Source organism: Rissa tridactyla, chromosome 4 (assembly GCF_028500815.1).
Source record: "Rissa tridactyla isolate bRisTri1 chromosome 4, bRisTri1.patW.cur.20221130, whole genome shotgun sequence".
In the NCBI taxonomy this organism is placed as follows: domain Eukaryota; kingdom Metazoa; phylum Chordata; class Aves; order Charadriiformes; family Laridae; genus Rissa; species Rissa tridactyla.
In genome coordinates, this window is record NC_071469.1 from 88,903,604 (window position 1) to 88,920,535 (window position 16,932).

General features: G+C 42.0%; 2 protein-coding genes across 3 annotated transcripts in view; one reads left to right on the forward strand and one right to left on the reverse strand.

The window, feature by feature from the left end:
* Positions 1 to 10,004: 10,004 nt before the first annotated feature.
* The window catches only part of CDYL2 (chromodomain Y like 2), a 62,390-nt gene continuing 55,462 nt past the window's right edge, over positions 10,005 to 16,932 (forward strand). Inside the window, exon 1 of the mRNA XM_054197799.1 lies at positions 10,005 to 10,253. Within this exon, the coding sequence (XP_054053774.1) occupies positions 10,230 to 10,253 (24 nt within the window). The 5' untranslated portion in view covers positions 10,005 to 10,229. The remainder of the gene's footprint in view (positions 10,254 to 16,932) is intronic.
* The window catches only part of LOC128908164 (uncharacterized), a 98,897-nt gene continuing 97,091 nt past the window's right edge, over positions 15,127 to 16,932 (reverse strand). For both annotated transcript variants that reach the window (XR_008465876.1, XM_054197800.1), the window contains one exon: positions 15,127 to 16,572. Coding sequence is in view for 1 of the 2 variants with exons in the window: in XM_054197800.1 (XP_054053775.1) it covers positions 16,565 to 16,572 (8 nt within the window). In the remaining variant the exon portion in view is untranslated. The remainder of the gene's footprint in view (positions 16,573 to 16,932) is intronic.

Consider the following 16,932-nt stretch of genomic DNA (forward strand, 5'->3'; position numbering starts at 1 on the left):
ATCTGCGCTTACTGCCAAAACAGAACTAAAATTCAGTTCAGGGGTCTAACAGTGAGGAGAACACCTGTCAAAGATTTCTGTTAGAGAGGAAAAATGAACAAAAACAGTGCTAAGGAATTGGGTAGCGATTTTCACAGGGATACTTAGCTGAAACAAGTCCTGAAACTGCATTATTAAAACTAGAACAGAAAATTATATGTTTCATTACCCAGACTTAGAATGAGAATGAACTAATTTGTGAACAAAAAAAGTGTAGCTGAGAGGCTGTCCAAGATAACAAAAAACAAACCAAGACTGTTATCGGATGATATCAGTACCAATATTCTGCACTATGTCTTGTATGAAAAATTATCTGTATCATATACTTAGAAACAATATGATGCACGAGCTCACAAATAAACAAAACTCAGCTCTTACTTCCATGCAGTAAGTGTAGATAGGCTTACTTGGTTTGGTCCAACTGTTTCACAATAGGGGGAACGCTCAGCAATACAAGTCCACGAGAATTACAACTACAACCGATCAGAATGCCAAGCTGAAACAAAAACACAACTTCTGCTTTCAGGAGACTCTGAACCAGAAGTAACATGCTGCCAAGAGAGCAGATGAAGTAAAATTAATGCGCTACTATAGAACTAAAATAACATGGAACAAGACTAAGTGGTGAGAGGTGAGCTGGGAGCAAGTCCTTTGGTTCCTACCAATATGTGATTTACCTCCAGTTAAAGACTCCAGGCCAGAATTTCAGGGAAGGTGAATTGCTGTTGCTGTACTGAAGTCATTACTTTAAATTCAGTGAAAGTCCAGCTTTCAGGTTCTGGCTTTTAATATGCTCCAATTTGCTTTGTTCCAACCAGACCATGTAGGAAATTTGGGCTTGAGTGTAAAGGTACAGACCTCATTCTCATCTCTACTCAGGTTTTACATTCCCCCATTTTTCAAGAATTAGTCTTGATTCACATTGATAAATGAATTAGTCCTTCAAATTAAAACTAGGCTTTTTCATTTACTTCTTTTAACGCTAAGTCAGTCCGTTTTGGTTTAAGAAAGTCTTATTATGGAGACTGTGGACCAGTCCATGCCTACCACAAGCGGGCTGGCTGCCATCTCATCTATACTGATACACTCTGTTAGAGACACTAAAGAAAAGTTAAATGGTTCATTATTTGTAAATCAGTATTGCAAATGGATTTAAAATTTTTAAAAGTCATTCTGGTGCAAAAACTCAATAGAGTTAAATTCTAGACAAATCTAAAGTTGAGAAGGTTTAATGCCTAAAAATAAAAATGAAAGTATAAAAAAATTAGAATAATGCCTAAGAACAAGATATTACTATTTTGCAAGCTCTTTGTCAAACACTGCGTAAGTATGGTTTTGAAGCACACTTTTCCCACAAATAAATGCAATGCAAATACTAGGTCCCATAAGGCCTAGTTTATAGCCCTTACCCTAAAAAGTAGTCCTAAGGATTAGCATTGTTAAGTATGTACTGTAATGTAGAGCCTGTTGCATATTCATTCACAGTGGGTATAATTCTCTTCTTAGAGACATTACCAAACCCAGCAACAGCCCTTGTATGTAAATGGAGAGTTCCACCAGCTTGCATTTAAAGGCATCTATAATAAAAAATAATTAACATGTAGGATATATTTACATATTTTTAAAGTGCGGAGTGTATGATAAGGCATCATATATCACACATTATTTCAAAACATAAAACATCTTAGCAAAATAAAAAAATAAAAATATTCCTTTAAAATTTAGCTTGCATGCTCCTAAACAAACCCCTCGTAAATACATACATCTTTTTAAAAGTGTGCCATTGGTAACTCTGGCTAACTAGGCATACAAAGAATTTCTAAATGCCCATTAGACAAAATTAATGCTGCTTCTCCCTGGACTACAATAGGCTTTTCCCATTTTGTCAAGATCTAAAAGCTCTTTATTTTAAATTTCCAGGCAAAGAGTAGTAATCCTTTAGTAGCTCATAATACTATTTTGAGCTGTGTTACGACACTCAAATACAATATACATGCATTTTCTTGAGTGAAATCTAACATAATGTCCCAAGGCCCAAGAATCCTGTAAAGGCAAAAAGAAGTCTCTCCTTAAAGAATATAATCAGAAACACCACCACAGATAATCCAACCAATTGCTGGAGCTAAGAGTTGGGACATGGATTTCATCCCTGACTATGCAACTTGCTGTGATCTTGAGAATAATCAAGTCGTGACATGTTTCAATTTTCAGATCATCACGTTTAAGATACTAATACATTTCTAGTAAGTATTTTGAAAATGTCGTAAAAAATAAAATGATTAAATTTAGCTTTATGAAATCTAATTTAAATATCCATTTAAACATAAGGCAACTTTTTTTTACTGTGAGGGTGGTGGAACACTGGAACAGGTTGCTCAGAGAGATTGTGGAATCTCCATCTTTGGAGACACTCAAAACACAGCTGGAGATGGTCATGAGCAAATGTGCTCTAGACAACTCTGCTTTAAGATGCAGGTTTGGACTAGATGATCGACAGAGGTATTCTCCAGCCACCACTATTCTGTGCTTTTCTAATAATTTTATGTATTTTTTTAAACAATTCTGGTGCATTATGGAGTTTTTGCTTGTAAGCCCTGAAAAACAGACTTGGAGGCACCTTCTGGCTTCAGGCTCTCCATCCTCGCAAGTATTGACATTGTGTAATCCTTCTCATAAATGAATCGGGCTCCATATTGTCTCTCATTAGTAAGGAATTACTCTTTTAGGTTTTTGAAATGTTGTGTGTCCTTGCATAGTTTCAGAGTTATTGTTATAACCATGCAGTGATATTCCTTTTCATTGTGCAACCCTCGTGAGGGTGTTCTGTGAGTGGCAAATATAGAGATACAAGCTGAGTCCATGATTAAAAATCACAAAAGACCGTATTGCTTAACATATAAAAGTATACATCTAGATGTTAAAACCCTACATGTTTGTGTATTAGTAGATATTGCTAGTTCAGTGCAATTTTTATAGAGCAAGGTTTCAGGGAAAAAATCCATTAGCTTACTAACGTGCTGTAATACACTGTGATCACTCTGAATATTACATATACTCTATGTGTAAACCATACTGAATTTGTCAAACGTCTTCCCTTAAGAGAATCTTTCAGTTAGCTAAATCTAACAATGTTTTCTATCACCTTGCTATTTATGGATTCTTTATAATGATTCTAAAACATCTTGTCCAGCTAGTACTAATAAAACTTATCCTGCCTTCCTTTAATTGGCACTGTGCAAGTTTCAAATCCCACGTTGCATTACAACTTATAACATTCTTAGGTGTTTACAGAGTGTTATTTTTTGCTTAACAGAAGAAACCACTTGAGCTATCCACTTCACACTTCTATTTCTACCCACATAAAAATAAGACCATAAACTAAAGTCTCCAATACTGGACTCTTTACCTGATGTTCAGGATGTGGCAGGAATATAAGAAAATAACGTATGCCATTTGCTCCTTGCTCCTGCTTGAAGTATATTGTGATTTCCTAAATCTGTTCAAAATTCAACTGTTGAGCCATCAATTTTGAAAGCTCTGTATACACAAGAGTTCCCATATGAAATTTATTTCTACATGATCTACGCTTTCCCATTTTTTTCTTGCCTTAGTCGGAAAGTTAGCAAATCTTTCAAAAAGAATGTTTTGGCACCTTTCTATTACCTATGACAACATGTCAGGTGGAAAAATGGCATTTGCAAACAAGAGGGAGCAGAACATGGAAAGCAGTTATTTTTGGTGTCATTGGGAGGGACTGGCAAAAGAATCAATGTGTTCAGACAAAGACAAAACTGTCTTAATTTTCAACATAAGACACAACAATGATTAACTTCAATCCTTGTTCCCAGACATGGTTCTAGTTTCATAAAACAAGATGGCGAATGCTGCAACTGCAGAGCAAGAGGAACCAGAAAAAGGAGGGGTGAACAGGTGTGGAAGGCACCTAAATTCACAGAGGTTAAAAGAATACTTCCACTCATTTGCATGTTTGTCGAATGAGGCCCTACATAATCCTTTATGCTCCAGAACAAGCCTGTGTCCTGGTAAAGCATCTTCTACAGCGGCTGTTATGTGGCTGTGATAATAATCCATGGAAAACATACCTTTGCTGACTCACACCAGAAACCAATTCTGAGCCACTTCCATCTGATGCAAAGTCTTACTCACTACCAGGTTTTCTTCAGTGACTGCTGCTACGGAACACTGCTTCTGCTGGTGTCGTGGTTCAAGCCCAGCCAGCAACTAGGACCAGGCAAGCCGCTCGCTTGCCCCCCACCCCAGTTGGGACTGGGGGGAGAATTGGAATGGTAAAAGTGAGAAAAAAACTTGGGGGTTGAGACAAAGGCAGTTTAATAAGTAAAGCAAAAGCTGCACACAAAAGCAAAGCAAAACAAGGAATTCATTCACTACTTCCCATCAGCAGGCAGGTGTTCAGCCATCTCCAGGAAAGCGAGGCTCCATCACATGTCGTGGTTACTTGGGAAGACACACGCCATAACTCCGTCTTCTTCCCCCAACTCTATACACTGGGCATAACGTCCCATGGTATGGAATAGCCCTTTGGTCACTTGGGGTCAGCTGTCCCAGCTGTGTCCTCTCCCAACTTCTGCGCTCCCAGCCTAATTGCTGCCAGGGTGGTATGAGGAATGGAAAACGCCTTGACTGCTTAGCAACAACCAAAACCACCAGTGGGCTATCAACAGTATTTCCCATCCCAAATCCAAAACACAGCACCATACCAGGTGCTAGTAAGAAAGTTAACTCTATCCCAACTGAAACCATGACAACCGTTTTAGGGAAACATTGTTTTGACAGTGAAGTTTCCTCTAGCGTGGAAATTTCTGTACTCGTCTTTTTTTCTTACAATGGTGTACAGGATCTCTGTTTCCTTCTCCTGCGACACACCATTCCGTGCTTTAATTTTTACAGCAGTTTTTTTCTCCACCTCTCTTTTCCACGTGATGTCAGTCTGTTAAAATGACTGCAATGAACTGATCCTCATACTTGCATGGAGATCTCATAAAATCAATAGACCACATGAATCAGCTCACACAATCAGGGCACACACTATACTTAATGTGAAATATTTCCTATTGAAAGTAACTGACAGGTAAATATGTGCTAAGCAATGGGACGTCCTTATTTTCTAAGTCTAGATGGATAGTGACAAGTATATACAACTGCATCACACGGATTCCCATGTGAAGTATTACCATATTAATGTCTTCTTCCATATATCTTATCTGGCATCAATTTTTTCATGTATCCTTGGTCAAAGTTCCATTTTTCCCCTTCCCAAAATAAGGCAAAATTATGTTTGCCATACTTAATAGAACAGAAGAGAACAGAACGACGAAGTTGTAAGAAGTAAAGACAGTTTTCAGAACAGCTGCCATTAAAATATACTTTCAACCCCAGAAAAGTTCTATTCTGTGGCATATGTTGTATACCAACAAATAAACATTACTTTGTTTTCTATATGTTATTGTTTGTTTCATGACACTGTGTTATTTCAGATTCTATTTCAAACGCTTCCTCTTGATGATAAGTAATTGTACATTATAAGATCCAAAGAAGGGTTTGGAGGAAGACATTAATTTAGCATCAGAATCAAACAATCACAACTACTTGTTTGCTTTCAAAGACAGCACAGCACAGGGCAAAGTCCATTGGGCTTTTCCCAAGTCTACTTCTTCTTATCACAAAATAATATAAATCAGTTACTCAAAAAAAAGGCACCTTCCTATTCTCCTTTCACGTTCACCTGTTCTCTAATTTTTAGACGCTGTATGTATGCTAAGGACACCCTCATCTTGTTTTGCAACTCCTATTTGTCTTCATATCTTGGGTAATTTTTCTGCCAAGCTTCCTGTGGTATTTTAGCGCTCTCTCAGACCTAACAGGCGAGTATATAGCCCTCACAGTATCAAGCCCTAGGAAATCCATCATCCTGCCTATCACCCAGTCAGACCAGCGGCATCCTAAGTGACTCTCCTCTTCCTGCGGTAGCTCCTCACCATTTCCTGTCAACTCTTCCTCTATGAACTCGGTAAAACACTGTCTTTCATTTTCACCCTCACTGACCATGTTCTGGTCATCCTCCTTTCTTTGGTTAGAGATAGCCATCTTGTTACCTTGTTCCCTGCTTTCACTTGCAGCTGCTGATGCTAAAATATTCCCTTTTGCCTCCCATTATTTCACACAGCCAAGGCTTTGCTGAGCTTTCTCCTTGCATTCACCTTTTGTTCCTTGTCCGTCTCTCCTTCCTCTCATTCATGCCTTGTTTTTACCCTTTTCTCATTTAATTTTCATACCTTAGTACAGGAATTCTCTAAATTTCTCCATTTTCCAAATTATTCTCACCCATCCTTCAGCTTCCTCTTCAAGAGACAATGCGGTCCTTTACAGTGACTTTTCATAGAGCTTGCTGCCAAAATGCACTATTCGGCTCTACGCTCCTTGGGGGAACTGTATCATTGACTGTACAGTATCTACAGTATTTGCATAGCACTGGACAGACTGACTAAACAATCAATAACAAATCAATGGCACAGCTATGACAGCAGTAGTTTAGCCTTCTGAAATATAATAGTTTCGGTTTTTAAGCTCATTCAGTCTGAGAGATAATTCCTGTAATTAAAGTAGTGGAAACCAGAGCATCCTCCAAACCAAAAGAAGTGTTCAAATGTGACGTATCGCACTTGGAATGCCTCCCTTGCTTGCATTGCTCTCTTGGGATGGGAAATAGGAGAAGGCGGCGAAACAATAAGAGTAATGAATAATCACATATTTAGCAAAAACATTCAGTTTAGAGTTGGTAATTTGTACAAAAATCTGGATATTGCAGCAATTTCATTTCAGAGTACAGATATTTCCATTTAAAGGCAATTAAAATTGGAAAATATGTATTTCCAGAAAATCTGTTATCAGAAACTTTAAAAAAAAATGGTAATAAGTTTAAATATTTCCATTTTTTTTCCAAAGACTCGGAGGTATACCACATGACTTGACTAGTTACAATAGAGACCTGCTGGGCAAATGAAGGTCACTTGGATTTTTTGAAAACTTAAAACCTTGTTTTCTGCTAAATGACATGGAAATACACTGAAACCACAATCAACTTTTCCTGGGTTTAACAATCACAAAACTCCTCTTTTTGCTCCTCACTATTGACGCACACACCATGGCATCCCAAGGGACTGTGTACTCTAAAACAAGGAATGAGTAATCAGGAAAAAGATGTTTCCCCTCTTCAAAGTACTCACTAAAGTATTCATCCCTTCAAAACTTACAAACTCATATTTGTTTGGATTTTAAATCTTATGGCAACAATATTGACAGTGTTAATGTGATCTAAACATTGTACAATGTAAACGAAATTTTCTAAAATATAAACCAGGTCATGGAGATTTCTTCCAATATGGTGCAGAGCGGGTTGTTGTAATTTAAGCTATCTGAGAGCAGAGTAACAGCAAAGCCCAGAAAGAACAGTCTGATTATTAGACCTATCTGGAAAGAAAAGACGTATATTCTTCTACAGCTTGGAAAGGGACATTTTTTTAATTCGTTCAAGACACCTCTGGAGAGAGTTGATACTATGAAGAAAGTCAACAGTTTCAGAGAAGGAATATTTTAGAATTCATCTGAAAAATGACTCACTGGATTTGACTGCCATTTTGTTTACTGCGGTGTAAAGCAGCAAAGTAATAGGTGCAATAAAGCAGACTTTGAAGAGAATTGTATTAAAATGTCTACTTATCGATGGAATATTGTGCTCAATGAGCACTCTGAAGAGCTGATTCACTACTGTAAACAATAAAAGTCACTTTACAATAAGACAAAGTAATTGATTTATCAAGAAGAAACCATGGGGTGTGATTATTAAGTAACGCATTTCTTAGGAATTAAGACATTTTTCTGAACTAATTACTAAAATCGCTAAAGGCATGGGTAGTTTTCAGTATTTCTTAATCCTCTCAACATTTTACTCTTCAAATATCAAATCCCAACAATCCAAATATGGCTGGCAAATTGGAAAGCAGACAACCCTCCCGTTACTTCAGTTAAGATGAAAAAAGTTACGTTTTACTTAAGCAGAATAGCTTGTCCTTAGGAATTCAACATTATCACATCACCCAGCAGACCACACAAACCATAAACATCTTTGAGCTCCAAACTACCATAAGATAGTTTTTATTGAACTGCAAGTCAATACTAAACAGGTTAGCTGGCAAGTTCATAATCACCAGAGGTAATATTCACAGTTCAGGAGATGAGGTCAATCAAGAGCTGGATGTGCATGTTTTATTTCCTGCTTTCATGATAAAAGGTGACAACGCTCAAAATACCCAAAATCGATATTTCAAACAGGAATCCTGTCAGTTGGAAGTCTTTGGCTTCACCCCACTTGGACCGCACCGGGATTTTTTGGTCATAAATGACATTTCAGAAATAATTCAGCGCTCGATACCAGTGACAGATATTAACCATGCCAAGACTTACTCTATTATCCTCAATAACCGGCCCCAACCTGCCACTCAGTCTGGGCAGTGCCAAGTCCCACCTCAACGTGGAGTGCTGCGTTACACAAAGGATTGAACCCAAGAGACGAAAAATGCCAGCACAATGAAGACGAACAGAAGCCACAAGCACAGCAAAGCCAGATGGTGGGGAAATGACTACCACAGGTCAGCTACGAGGTGAGAACATGGGGTCTAAAAGCCAAGGTGCGAAGAGCTGGTCAGAGCAAACGCTAATGGCGCTCCAAGAAAGATAATATTGAGCAGACGATCAACACTTTACCTGGAGAAACAAATCCTTCACAACACGAAGCTGCCGGAACACGATTTGATCCTCAAGCAGCCTCCACAGGAGCCCTTCGCTTCGCGGTGGCTGTGGATTCGCGCTAAGGGCCTTTCGCTGCACACCGGCTGCTGTCTCCTCAGGACTCCATCATGCCTGATGGAAAGTGGGGCTTCCTCTCGTGATGAGCTAGCTCGTCTCCACTCATGGCCAAATTGGTGTGAGAAAACCTCCTCAAGCTGGGAATCCCCGAGCAGGAGGTGTTGGGCGGTAATGGTGGATAAAGGCAGGCAGGAGGCTGAGGTGCTGCCTGGCTTGCTTGGCGCCATCTTCGCACAGGCCCCCTCCCTCAGGTAAGCCGCCGCGCTGGGCTGCCAGCGGCCACGGGGCAGCTCTTTTCCTCAGAGAAACGGCCCAGAAGGCTCCACCGTGGCAATGGCTGATAGCTTTGTGCCGCCCCATGTCCCACAGTTGCTTCGAAACACCAGCCACCCAGTGCCTCCACGTGAAGACCAGGTGGTGGGACGTCGGTGGCTTCCATTTCCTGGAGAGGGCTGGCTAATTTGTAAAATGGCTGCAAGGGAGCAGGCAAGGCCTCTCCTTGCCTGGCAGAGGGTGGGCGAGCGGTGGCCCTGACGCCCGCCCGCCCTCCCCAGGGCAGACCCTCCTCGGGGGGCTAGCAGGAGAGACCCGGCCACCTCCATTTCCTCGGCGATGGCCATGGGGCGGGTGGGGCGGCCATGCGGCGCCGAGGGGGCGGGAAGGTGGCCGGCAGGGCCGCCCGAGGCCGGCGGCAGGGAGCCGGCCCCGCGCCCGCCTCTCCCCGCGGTGACCTTGGGCGGGCGGCGCGGCCCTCCCCGCCGCGCGGCCGCTCCTTCCCCCCCACCCCACCCCCCCTCCCGTTTTATTTTATTATTTTTAATTTTTTTTATTTATTTAATTAATTAATTTGGCCGCGGAAAGAGTTTGAAGCGCTCCCGGCACGGAGCGGGGGGGCGGTGAGGAGGAGGAAGAGGAGGCCGCCCTCCGAGCGGCCCCGGGACTTTCCCTGCCGGAGGGCGCGGGGGGACCCGTCCCGGTCCCGGTGTGTCCGTTCCCCCCTCCCCGGGGCGGGGAGGGTGGCGGCGGGCGGGCGGGGTGGGGAGCTGGGGGGGGGGCGCCGGCCCCGCCGCCGCGGGGGAGACGCGGCTCCCGGAGCTGCTGCTGGTTACGCCAGCCCCGCCGCCTGCCTCTCTGCCTCTCCTCGCCTCTGATTCTGCGCACAGCCAGCCCCAAAGCCTGTCATTCTGCAAAACACAGTTTACTCAACAGAGAGAGCGAGTGGGGGAGCGGGAGAGAGAGGTGGAGAGAGGGAGACGGCGCGGAGGAGCCCAGTCCCGCAACCCAGCATGGCTTCAGGGGACCTTTACGAGGTAGCGGGGGGCCGCGGGGCCGGGGGGGAGCGGGGGGGGGGGGGGGGGGAGGGGTGCCGCCGGCCGGGGCGCCGCGGAGGGCAGCGGCGGTTGGGGCTGGGGAGCCGCTCCGCCGAGCCCTCGTAGTTGCCGAAGAGCGGAGGAAATCGCCGAGGGAAGGGCTGGGGTGGGGGGAAAAGGGCCGGCGTGTGTGCCGGGGGGGGGAGGGAGGGAGGGATGGAGCGGCTCCCTCCCTTCCCTCTGCCTCTCTCTTTCTCTCTCTACTTTCCATCGGGCTTGATCTTAGCAGGCCTTGCAAGAGAGAAGGAGGAAGGAGTGAAGGAGAGCGAGAGTTAGCGGTAGGATGGGGAGGCGATCGCAGTGCGATGAGCCCGGAGAGTGGAGAAAGTCCAGGTAAAGTCATAGGCGCTCTGGACGTGCTGAATGTGCAGATTAGTGCGAAAAAATGCGCCTTAGCGCTGCCGGCAGGCGCAGGGATGGAGGCGGCTCTGCGCCCGCTGTGCAAAGTGCAGGAGCCGGCGCCAGGTTGCTTCACCTCGCTGCCGGGGTGCTGCGGGGGCGGCGGCCGGGCCGGGCCGGGGCAGGGGGCCCGCGCTGCGCCCCGACACCGCGCCCGGCTCCAAAGTTTGGCGGGGGCCCCGCTGCGGCGGGGCCGGGCGGGCCGGGGTGCCAGGCGGGCCCCCCCCTTTCCTCTCTCCAGCCCGGCATGCGGCGGGGAGGTGTGTGTGTGTCGTCCCCCCCCCCCGCCCTGTCCCCGGCCGCGATGCATCGGGCGACGGCCGCCCGGTTTTCCAGGTCGGGGGGAGGGAGAGAGAAAAGGGAGCTGGCAGGCAGTCGGCGAGACCCAGCCAAATTTTGACCTCAGGCACCCAGTTCTAATGCCCAAACTGAGAACAAGTCTAGCCACTCTTCCCCTGCCAGGGAAGAAGGGAGAAAGGCAGAAATTAAAAATAAGAAAGGCTGGACCCGGGTGTTCTAAATATCCAGCTCCAGTTAGTGGAACCAGGGTGGAAGTCTACTATAACAAAACCAAACAAGACTGGATGTCCTACACTTCTTGGTGTGGAGCACCTCCTCAGGCTCCACGTTTCCTGGTGAAACGGCCATTTGTGTTGTGGTTGTCTGGAGCACACAGTTTAAGGGCTAGGACAGAAACAATTGCCTTCCAGTTGGAACTGTGTGCCGATGATTAGGTACTGCTCAACCATCAGGGTGTGCTTGGGTGTGGAATTGCTGCTGCGATTCGTTGGCCATGGCTGGACTTACTCTCCGTTTGATGATCTTGAGGACTTACTCTCCGTTTGATGATCTTGACGAACAGCTGTAGGGTCTTAAGTGCAAGAAGTGGAGGATCTGTCAGGTTTCATGTAGACAGTTTTTACTTTGTCATGGTCTTTCAAATTCTTTAACAAAGGTCATAGTTAACGGGTGACATTGATCTGTTAGGACTTGACTGCTGAGTGGGACACAGACCTCCTTTCAAGTGAACACCACTTACGCTCTCCTCCGTGGTGTTAACTTAGCAGAAGTACATGATGATTTGAATACTATCATTAACCTTTTCCCCACCATTTTGCGCTGTCATATTACTTTGCAATTTTAAGGATATTGCATGTCAACTGTATTGCTGTTGTGACTCCAACATAGCCAGTGGGAGTTCTGTGAAGAATAATTTTGACCCAAAAAAGCTAGTGATACGATTTTGTGTTATTAACTTGTGGGATGCGTAGAGGATGTTTGCCTGGTCTTGTCTAAGTTATCTTCAGATGTTTGGATTAGTTTTGGAAAGAAATAAAACTAGTACCTCTTAGGCTAAGGGTGGCCATGCTGGTTTAGCTCCTACTCATCATTAAAAAAATTCTGCTTTTTTGTGATCTCTGTGTTATTATGAGATGACGATGTTTGGCAGTTGGATGTGGGCTGTGCATTGAGTACTACTGTGTGGCACATGAGTGATGCTGCTCAAGTAGTAACCTGGCATGGAGGTGTTCTGTGAGAGAGCAGAGTTATTAACGCCGTTTGCAGTCGGTTTTAGGCCCAGCCACTTTGCAGGCGTTTGCATGGATGAATGTGAATTGTTAGTACTGTGGTTCAAAGCCTCTGAATCACTTCCTTTCTTTGTTACTCCATTTGAACTACTTTTGCTTATCATTGTATAATATGGAAAAATTGTATCCACCAGAACAGGTGAGTGGAAGTACGCCTATTCATTCCTTGTTGTGCGAGGTGTTTGGAATATGACCTTCTCAGCTGGTCATGGTGTAAAATCTTCATCTATGTGTCGGACGTATGGGGAAAAAGTATGTACAGGGTTTTGATTATCAATCCATCTATGTCTTGCATCTCCACTGTGAAGTTCTCCATGATGGAGGTCAAAAGAAATGTCTAGAACACTGAAGAGTTTGTATGTCTAGTAGGTAGCAAGTGTGTGGATGGTAGTAGCTTCATTTAAGAAACAACTCAGGGTTGCCTCCTTGCTCCTTACCATCCCAGAAAACCAACCACATCAAAGGGACTCATTAGAAAGAAGCTCTCACAGCTGTGATATCCCACACCAGTTAGCACGTGAGATGAAGTCCTTTGTGCCTTAAGAGCTGACACCTCTGTTCTTGCATGGATAGAGCATTCTTTTTTGTCCTCCTGAACAAGTAAAGCATTATGTGGAAGGCAGGATGACCATTAAACAGTTTCAGGATTTTACCTTGAAATACATTGGGACTATTGGTGTAAATAAATAATCTGGGGCTCATGGTGACATTCCAAAGGTACACTACGCTCCTGATTCCTCTTTGACTCCATTAGTAATATCTGAGTCCTTCAAGGATTCTTACTGAACTTTAGAAAACAGGACAATAATGACCTCTGCAATTGGAAGTATTTAATACTGGCTGCAAAATTATTTTTGTTAAAGCTAATCATGATCTAGAAGCCATGATAAAGCACATTAAAAAATACAGTGTGTATTACCTATACTAACTTCTCGTATTTTGGTGGTACTCAAGAAACTTCAGCATAGAATTTTAAGTTTTGGAAATAGATGTGTATATTTATTCTGTCAGTTCATTAACTTTCTACTGTGGTGTTATTTTAAAAGGCTTTTCAACCTTTTAAACGTAAAGATAAATTCAATTAATATCTTTATATTGAAGCAAAATAAGATCACAGACAAAATAACCTCAGTTTTGGCTAACTACGTGCCTTTTTCTAGTTAGGAATGGCTTCTAGTCACCTGACATACCTCCTATTATATTTCTTTTAGGACTGTGAAACTGGTACCAGTTTATTCTAGAAGCAAAAGAACATCCATTGTGAATTCCGTCTTTACTGGTAGTCAGTTCTACATTTGTGTATTAGAACCAAGACACTTTACATCAAAAGAGAGTTATTTCCATTATATGATAGAAGTTAGTGTTGAAGTTTTATTTTTGAATAAGTATTTTTTTCCTTTAACAGTAAGGAATGTTGTATATATTTTAGGGTAATTCTCAGGATATATAAAATACTAGTTTGGCTTTGTTTGACTTCCATGTGCTTACGACTTCAAGCTTTTCTGACTGGGTGAAAGAGTGATGGGATATTGCTTTTTTTTTTTTCCCCCTCATAAGATGTAACCTGTTAAAGATTAAAGAACTATGGTGCATATTCCTTAGAAATAACAAACTGAAAATTACGGACAAACAAAAGGGTATTCACAGTGGCCTTCAGCCAGGCAGCCCTATTGTGCTTCGTGATTCAAAGATGCTGTTGGATGCGTTGATAGGAAATCCTCATTAATTTTGGTAACAAACAGAAAGGGTAATGTATTTACTCTTAAATACCAAGTTTGTTGATTGACATTAAAGTTGTTGTCAGTAATTTGAAGTAATATTTTGTATTTTCCATGTACAATTTAGCTCTCACATTTATGAACCCAAATATTTCTCTTACAAAGGCTCTGGTATTAGAAGTATATGATGTGGCTTTAGAGGGGAAAAAAATTCAATATGAATGGTGCACCTAACTTTATTTTTCCTAGCACAGAGCATCCTGTTTACTGCAATAAAATTCCTCTTCATTGATGATATATGAATCGGTTATCAGTATCATAGAGATGCTCATGAAGCTGACTTTGATGCTTTTTCTTTAATATTTTGGGGGATTATATACAATGAACACAATTAGACATTCAGGGACGATGCTGTTGAAATCTAGTCTTATTTTAACATTGTGTCAGATTATATTACACCACCTGAGGTAACTGATCTAAAGATTATAGCTAAATCTCTGAAGGGGACTGTCACATGCATGTATTTCTGGATCACAGTCCTTGAAACTCAGCGGTTTTTGCATTAAAGTGTTGCTCTTTGTGGAAAAGTGATATCATAAAAAATGACGTCTTCTCACTGACGTGCTACAATGCCCATGGATGGGAAGCTTGTCCACCATAGTGACAGGTTTCGATTAAATCTTCTTCTGTTTATGCAGCTGCGTAAGAATGAGCTGCAGTTTATTTTAGCTCACATGATCCACCAGAAAGATAATGTGTTTCCAGATGAGTTACAACATCTCCCATTTATACCTGCGCTCAGGTACCCGCAAAGTCAAAACTTGAAGATAATACTGGCACTGAATCTTTACTACACGTGGAGACATGCAAATCGGAGAGAACGCTGCTGAACTTTTGGATGCTAGGTTTGGCTTGCAGATGCAGAGTTTAGAAAATAACCTTTGTTTTACAAAGTGAGGCAATGGAAGTTTTTGAGCATTACAGCTCTCCATCTTGCATCTCTTTCAATGGAGTCCCTATTGAGGAGAGACACACACTTAAACCTGCTTATTGATCTGGAAAGCAGAAATCTATTTTTAAGGTATTTCACATGTGTATCCTCTAAGACAGAGGTGACTCGCAAGAAGATGGTGTATTTACGTAAACATTATTTCTCAACTTAAATCAACCTCTTTATTGATATAATAGTTCCATGTTGAAGGAACAAGACTGGTTTCACAAGCAGAAAACAGTGACTGCAAGTAGGATCTGGGGAATATAGAACAGAGTTAAGCGCCTGCTCCTCAGAACGGCGAGCTATGGGTGCAGTGCTGACTTCAGTAATGCCGGGCTTGTTCCCACCAGTTAGTCTGTAACACCTTATTTCCTTTTAGTGGAAAAGCTTTCTTAACAACTATTTTGAAGAATCGTCTATTTCTCCATACGTTGTCATTGATCTATTATCAAAATCAGTTTTTAGAAGACGACTGTCCTCAAAATAAAGTAACCTGTGACCAATATTACCCTCAGTTGATAGAAATCTAGAAATCTTGCTGCCTGATGAAAGTTTTCAGAACTCTATTCCAAATTTAGTGTGATTTGCAATGCAGACAGTATTCTTCAATCCCAAACTGGGCAATCATCTGGACAAGAGATTAAACTGAGGTATAAAGCCAATAACAAAGAGTTAACCTGAGGTCCTTTCTGCCGGGTCTTGTAGTTCTCTAAATTAAAGATACTGAGTGAGTTTCTAACTGGGTAACTCTGGCAATATTCATTATTTTACTAAGAAATTCCAGCGTCGAGTTGCATATGGAACATTACAATGCACATAATGACTGTCCTGTTTACCTACAATGTCACTCTGTTACCACGATTCCAACTTCCTCGTTACATTGTAAACTACTTGGCATATTTTGGGGTACTGAAAACCAATTGATTTCTTATCCATGTTACCATTTTGTTACAATCTTGATGAAGTCTTTTATCTGGATCAAGTGTAGTTTATCTCCAGGTAGGCCCCATAAGCATTCTCCTTGCTTGAAAAGGCTACAGAAAATATACTCTGTATCGCGCTCTAAAGCCTAAACATGCCGTGAAGATTTTCCCACCACCAAAGCCGCTGAAGTGAAGATGCTTCCCTTCATTGTCCAGGTTCAGTGTTCCTACCTATCTGAAGATTAAAATGACCTAAATTTTTGTAGCGCTTTCTGAATGATAAATACAGTGCTTTACTTTGGGTTGGTCTTCCATTGAAAATTAAAATTCAGCAATAAACTCATTGTTTAGGAATTGTTTCTGAAAGTTAATATATTTAGAGAGAGACAGTTCAAATAATGGCAAAATTTAAATGTGGTCTAATATTGAAAGAAATTGGCTAATTATTTTTTTTAAATCAATGGAGTAATTGTGATGGCCAGCTATGCTCTAAATAGCATTTCTTTGTCCATTCATTTGACTTTTAACAGTATTACAGTTTCTTGGCTGTGTACATTTTCACCAGTGCAATCCCCTTTTGTTGTTCCTCCTTGCCCATGTATTTTTCAGACGATTTCTGCAGCATGTTTTATGACACTGGCAAAAAAAAAAAAAAAATCAATTAAATTGTTAACCGTTCCTTGAGTTTAAACTATTAGAACACTATAACACACCAAACAATTTAAACTGAAATATGTGCAATGTAGGGCAGCTAGTAGTGGGATATGTGAAGGCTGTCTTGCTTTACATTCATGCAAATGAGACTATTCTGTTTTGACAAAAGGAAAATCATCCTTTTGGCCTGATGAACAACAGTGTCACACTCTTTGTTTATTATCAAAACTTTAGACTGGTAACATTGCAAGATGAAGGGAAATACACTTCAATCTCTTTTCTTCGATTACACAGAGAAAAATGTAGATTCCAATACTACTTCAATAGTATCTCACTATCAGT